The sequence below is a fragment of the Cupressus sempervirens genome, chromosome 4 (genome assembly GCF_028749045.1).
Source record: "Cupressus sempervirens isolate cs-2001-9-10 chromosome 4, ASM2874904v1, whole genome shotgun sequence".
Classification (NCBI taxonomy): domain Eukaryota; kingdom Viridiplantae; phylum Streptophyta; class Pinopsida; order Cupressales; family Cupressaceae; genus Cupressus; species Cupressus sempervirens.
Window position 1 is genome coordinate 665,366,238 of NC_143121.1, and position 6,844 is coordinate 665,373,081.

The 6,844-nt window shown below is 35.1% G+C and overlaps 1 protein-coding gene across 1 annotated transcript; it reads right to left on the reverse strand.

The window, feature by feature from the left end:
* Positions 1 to 1,233: 1,233 nt before the first annotated feature.
* On the reverse strand, positions 1,234 to 6,624 carry LOC149563014 (endoglucanase 6-like). Its single transcript, XM_089826454.1, has 10 exons — positions 6,321 to 6,624; positions 5,901 to 6,113; positions 5,588 to 5,788; positions 5,389 to 5,478; positions 5,118 to 5,282; positions 4,748 to 4,856; positions 4,484 to 4,647; positions 3,639 to 3,987; positions 3,140 to 3,220; positions 1,234 to 1,842 (listed from the first exon to the last, which is right to left on the reverse strand). Exons 1-10 carry the CDS (start codon positions 6,513 to 6,515, stop codon positions 1,544 to 1,546), a joined length of 1,866 nt encoding a protein of 621 aa, XP_089682580.1. The 5' UTR covers positions 6,516 to 6,624; the 3' UTR covers positions 1,234 to 1,543.
* Positions 6,625 to 6,844: the final 220 nt, after the last annotated feature.

The following is a 6,844-nucleotide window of genomic DNA, read 5'->3' on the forward strand; positions in this document are numbered from 1 at the left end:
GATCCCATAGTTTAGAAACATTGTGACCCAATTTGAGAGGGAGACCCAAGTATCTACAAGGCAAGATACCTTTGTTAAAATTTAAAATGGCACAAATTTGAGCTTCCAAATTGGTGGAAGTGTTGAAAGAAAAGATCTCTGATTTATCTCTATTAATCACTTGACTTGACACCTTGGTATAGTTACCCAGAATATCCTTCCAGGCATAGGCCTCTCTAGCCAATCCTTCTTCAAATGAAATTGTATCATAGATCTACAAAATGCTGATTTGTAGATGGTTCCTCCCCATTGGTTATTGAGATACCTTTGATGGTTCCTTCCATTCTTGCTTGCGTAATTGACCTCCCTAACACATCAACCATTAGAATAAATAGAAAGGGAGAAATAGGGTCTACATTTAAAGATTAACTCTATCCATTGTTTAGAGCATAAAAGACACTAGTCAAGGTAATGGTAAGTTATCTATTTGCAATAGCATAATTAATATTTCCATTTATTTTTTAAAGGAACAGTTTCAATCTTTTAACTTGAAACTAATTTCATTCATCTTATAATTGGTTGGTGTTTATAGAATTGAAATTATTTGCAATATTCTGATTTAGAAAAATATAAGATCTAATTAAAGAAGGTGTTGTTGTAAAAAATCAACCTTTCTTCAATCAAATAATGAATAATAATTTTTATATATCTTTAAATAATAGATCTAAATAGAAAAAACTTAGATAACATTTTAAAAACTGTCTAATCATTAAAGAGCTTAATCTTATCCCAACTATTAACATACAAAATATACAACATCTAATAATATATAAAAATTGACCCAATTCATTGAGTCCAACAAAGATAACAAAACCAACACCACTTCAAAATTCACCAAACATCACACGATTTTCTCTTCTATTGTCTTCTTCGTTAAGAAGAATCATGAAGTGTGATTCCAAGAAAAACAAAACACAGAATCAAAATCAAATGTCACAATATACAATAATACGAACTATAGAAACCAATAATCTACATTAAATTTTTTATTTTATTCATACAAATCTAATCATATAATAATAGATATTAGCATGAATGAAAGTAAATAAAAGTCTAACTACAAGAATATATACATCTATTTTTAACTCTTTTCCTAACAATGGAAAATGAGCTAACTGAATCATAATCTATGCCATAATATTCAGTAAAGGAAGAAAGAAAGCAAGATTCTTCTTCTCCCAAATGCACAACTAATTCCACATAAATAATATTTATTCTCCCTATCTGCAAAAATGATATAGTAGTTATTCAACTCCAGTTACAACCACATACTTTCATTAGCCTCACTAGCAAATTCTTTCCGTCCTCATTAGTACGTTAATATCCACATAGGTGTTAGCCCAGCTTTGAGACATCGGGGACTGATTTTGACTTGATCCATTCTCTATTGTATATTCTGAATTGGTTTTCACTTTCCATTAATAAGCTAAGAGAATGCCAACACTGAAGCCCTAAAACATCCTGGTTACTATAAAATTAATGGATATATAGGAGACTGATCAGTTCATGTCAATTGGAAATTAGCAAGGGAGATACTTGCTTGAGGAGCAGCATGAATATACACAAAAGCTATACTCTGACCAGGAGGAATAGACTTCAACCATTCAGGAAATGAATACAAGTTGTCCTTTGATTTAGAGAGACCCCATATTGGACCATAAAGTCCTTCAATGGAAAGATTGAGAGCTTCAAGTGATTGATGTTGAGATTTATTTGTGATGGTCACTGAATATCTGTAATAATTTCTTCCTCTGTGAATCCAAGACTGTGACAGATTCTGTGAGATGGCCACCAAACTCTCCTCTGCAGGTCATTAACAGCAATCCACAATCAGAAACATCTTTTTAGTTAAAGAAAACCCATTCATTGTAAAAGATGAATCTATCATCTTATATAATTGATTAGATGAACATGTAAGCTTAAGTTACTTGTAAATGTAAATGCACACCAGAAGACCAAAAAGAGCGTTTTGCGAGGAAGTTAAGTTTATTTCAATATGCAGCCTCTATAAAACATGACTGCCTCAAAATCATGCCATTTTTAAGGAAATGCATCCTAAAACTAAGATAAAGCTGCAATGTTTAGGTTAATAAATGTTTCTTACTAGCATTGAGTTTCTTCTGAAAGTGAGATGAGTTCTTACTAAGTCAGAAATCTAGACAACAAAGTAGAATCTACAAATGAAAATATAGATTGAACCAAAGTAGCTTAAGGTCAATACCCCTCGCAATAAGCATTCTTTTAGATGCTAATTCAGCAATCTGATAACAATTATGAGTGAGATGTTACACGTATATCTGGCCTTCTAAACATTAATCCCCATCCCTGTAGCCATTTCTAAGATGGAACAGCAGGGGATGTGTTTTGTCACCAATGTTTAGGATTACAATCTATATTTTATTATCAGTAAGTTAGAAAGTCTAAGAACATTTAAACGGAACACACTGTGTAAAATGAAATCTATTGGATTTCCACAATCCATCATAAAATGTTCTTATAATTTTTGGATTAGATTGTGTACAAATTTTTTCATCAAGGTCTCGGATTACACTACATGATCTATCATCAGGATACGCAAAAGAGCATAAGGAGAGAAACATTTCTACACAATCCTGGTGATGGATCACGTAGTGTGAGTGGAATTATTGATAATGAAATTTCTACACAATCTAATCCAGAAACTTTTAGAACATTTAAAGGGATTGACCAATCTGTAAGATGTAGACCAGCAACAAAACTAACAGGTACAAGGACCCTCAAAATGAGACCCCAGACTGCTATCCTCTAGAAATGATCCTGGACTGACATTCCCAAAACACATTCTGGCCATTTCCTGTCCCCATCCCCGAAACACCATGGAACATATAATAAGGCATAATCAAAACCTACAGTTGATTTGCTATATTTTCCTTTCCAAATTACCAACTTTTAACTAGGATGTCAGCACCATCAAAATCCAACTTAATACATTTAACAGATTGATGAAAATTGAATATGCTTCTTTTAAGTAAAACCATATCTGGATATTACTTGGATTGGTTTTATTTTGTGTGAAAGTTGTCCATTTTGACAGCTCAAATATGAGTTCGGCAGAACTTACTTTGATGAGAAGCTGGAAAAGGATCTCCCTGTTTGGAAACAGGGGCGACCGTAGATTTCGGTTTGAGCTTATGCATAGCACCTGCTTAACAAGCAACCATTTAGACATCACTGCTGGAACAGTCATTAAAAACAATTAGCATAAAAAACAATCAGCATCAATGTAGGTGCAATTTTTATGTCTGGATTGCAATTTTTATTTCTGGATTTGATTATGTGTGAGTTTTGTTATCAACATTTTGGATCACATTCTATTATCCATCATTAGAAAAAGAGAAAAAGATATCACATTTATCTTTCTCTTCATATCCTTCTCTCTCATCATGATGATGGATCAGAGTATGATCTGAAATTTTGATCACAAAAATTTGCACACAATCAGGTCCAGATATAAAAATTGCATTAAAAAATGGCATTAAAAAATGGATTGTAAAATTGGATAATGGTAAGCCATGAAGGTCTTCCGCCATGTTGAGATAAAGTCCCTAAGACAACATTACCTTGATTAAGATTGTTGTTTCCACCATTTCCAAGTTGGAATCTGGCTAAAAGTCCCACCATTGGAGCATTGTTATAAGTTGCAGGTTCTGTCTGCTCATAATTGTCTCTTTCATCTGCAAAGTTGTCATTTTGATCAGGTCCTCCTACTATGGCACCAACTAAAACATTGGGGTCTTTGCCTTGGTGTTTGAACCAAGTGGCATAACCTCCTTTGCAACTGACAAATGATGGATTATCTTTGTAAGATATAATGGAGGAAGCCCTGTGGTGAACTTGGTTAGGATAGTTTGCTCCATATCCTACCATGTAGCTTGTAGCTCTCGGGTTGTCTCCAAGTAGATAATCAACCTACAAGAGTGAGGTTTTAAAATGCTGTTCCAGTGGCGCTGATGTTCTATTGGAAATCAGAACGCATCAATTACACTATCATTTCAAACCAAGCTTGAATTGAAAGGTCTGACAAAAGAAGGTTCCTTGTACTTCAGATTACAAACCTTGATGTAAATGTTTTGAAGGAATGAATTTACTAGACCTGTGATTGCAAACCCTAATTGAAATATTTTTAAGAAGCAAACTGGGTATAATTGTGATTACATATCTTATTCAAATGTTCTAAGAAATAGATTTAACATTAGACCTGTGATTGCAAACCCTACTTAAAATATTTTTAAGAAGCAAACTAGGTATAATTGTGATTACATATCTTATTCAAATGGTTTAAGAAATTGATTTAACATTAGAACTGTGATTACAAACCCTAATTGAAATATTTTTAAGAAGAAAACTAGGTATAATCGTGATTACGTGTCTTATTTAAATGTCTTAAGAAATGGATTTGACATACCTGTGATTTAGCCAAGGCTAAGAGTTCAGATGGATCCACTTGTCCATCTGCGCATTGCAATTTCTTGCCAGCAGCGGACAAGTAGTCAGAGTAGACCGTAAGGAGAAATGAGGCACTTGTTACAAAATGCATGTTGTTCCATTTCTGCCAATATAGCAGCCCACCTGATAAAAGGAAAGAAAAATGACTCAGTTCACCACCATCTTTTGTAAATATGATTAGCAAAAGAGTATTTTCTAGAGGCACTGATAAATTATCACATACCGGGTGTTCGCTGTACATTGTGAAGGCATGAACACATGAAAAACTCAGCTTTTTTTTGGTATTTTTGCAGCACAGCCTCTTTTTCCCCACCATTGCCTTGCAAGAGGAACTGCCACAGCCCAGGTTTTTTTATGATATTAATTGCAGGATATATGTACAGTCGACTAATAAAAAGTAAAGGAACCATGTTAAACCATTTATAAATGTACAGCTGAGTACTACAAAGTAAAGCAACCATGTTAAACCATTTATCTTCATATACTTTTCTCTTTTAGTACTGAAATTTCAGCTCATCGAAATCTTAGCCAAGTATTATTCTCTAATTACTGCGACATATTGAACAATTTGAATGGCTTGCACCCTTACTGACCATAGAAGCAAGCACTTGGACCCCTGCATATTTAACATCCCAAGAGAACTCCGTCATGCTCCATCCTGTTCCACCCAAGGAACCTTCATTATCAGTCACGTAATTGGAGTAGTTCTGACCCCCAGTTGCTCTATGAAGCCATGCAGCTGCCCACAGTAATTCATCCTGCCAAAAATATGTAGCGTGCATAAAGAAAACTTGTAATTCTTTAAGCATTGTATTCACAAGCATTTGTATTTGTATAGAGAAGTTAAGATGGATGAGAATTTACATTGTATCCACTGATTGATCCATAAAACTTTCGAACATTAGTAATGCTACTGTCATACTTTCCCCTGTATTTGTCAGCAAAGTCAAAGAGCTGCAAGATAGTCACAATAATTGAACAAAACGTTAGATTGCAGAATGAAATGGGATAGTTTCAATATAATCAAAGCGAAAAGTTTGCATTTGTTTGAATCTAAACAAACCTGTTTGGCATGATTGAGAAGCTCATTAGAGTAAGTAGGATTGGAGTCCTTGAAAATTATAGAGGCGGCAGCCATAGCAGCAGCTGTTTCTCCTGCAAGATCTGATCCAGGATTGTCCGTATCAATCTTGTATGCATATCTAGGGGTTGTCATATCTTCTGGCCTTTGCCAACAGTTATGGTCTGTAATGCCATCACCCACCTGAGACCAGAGTGAAGAAAACACTATTCTCAGATTGCTCAGATTTCAGCTTTCTCTATCTCCGCCTGATCCATATCTCCTCATAACTACAAAGAAGAAATAGAATACTCACCTGTCCATATAGTACATTTGGCTCGGAATGAGCTTTTAAGAGATAATCAGTACCCCATTGAATGGCTTCCATAGAATACCCCAGCTCTCCACTATTAGCCAATTGTTTTCCATACTCTATCACACTCCATGAGAGCATGGTGATAGTGTGTGCCATTGGAAGTCCAAATTTCACATTGTCACCTGCATCGTAGTATCCTCCAACCAAATCAACCTGCCCACATTGCATGCATTTCTATTAACAACCTATAAGTGATCATGAATTTAAATGAATAGACTGTATAAATCATGCTCATTTTCAAATAAGCTTACTAGCATTACTATTGATATACAGAAAAGGCACAAGGCAATAATGTAAGACTACAATTGCTCGTCTGGAAAGTGAAGCAGCATTAAACTAAGGCCAAGTGAAATTACTGACCCCATTAGCCAATCCATCCTTAAGTCCAGAATCAGCTCGCCAGTTAGCTCTTTGGCTATTGGGAAGCCTTCCAGATCTCTGAGCTTCATAAAAAAGTAAGCTTTTACTCAAAGCTTCCCCATAGTTATGGCTTGCAGAAGCACTTTGCATGAATGCTAGTGCCAAAACTAAGACAGCCATTAAGACAGAAGCCATAGTCACTGGATAGCAAATTGGGTAACTTTGTCCCACAACTTATAGTTTTCAAGAACCCAATTCACAAGCTAAGGGACCTTAGAAGTTAAGAGCCTTTGACAACAATGGCCGACACATGAAAGAATCTAGTGTTGGGAGTGACCAAAAGGCAGTGAGTGATACACTCTTGACCATGATAGGGACAGGCAGGAAAGGTAACAATAAGAGGATCATTCGTATCTTACATTGGAAGAATGGAATAGTTTCAAAGAAAATAAAATACCATGATCAGATCTTGTCTTTTCATAGAAAAGCCAAAAATAGCCAAAGTGGGAGTAACCAAGAAGCAA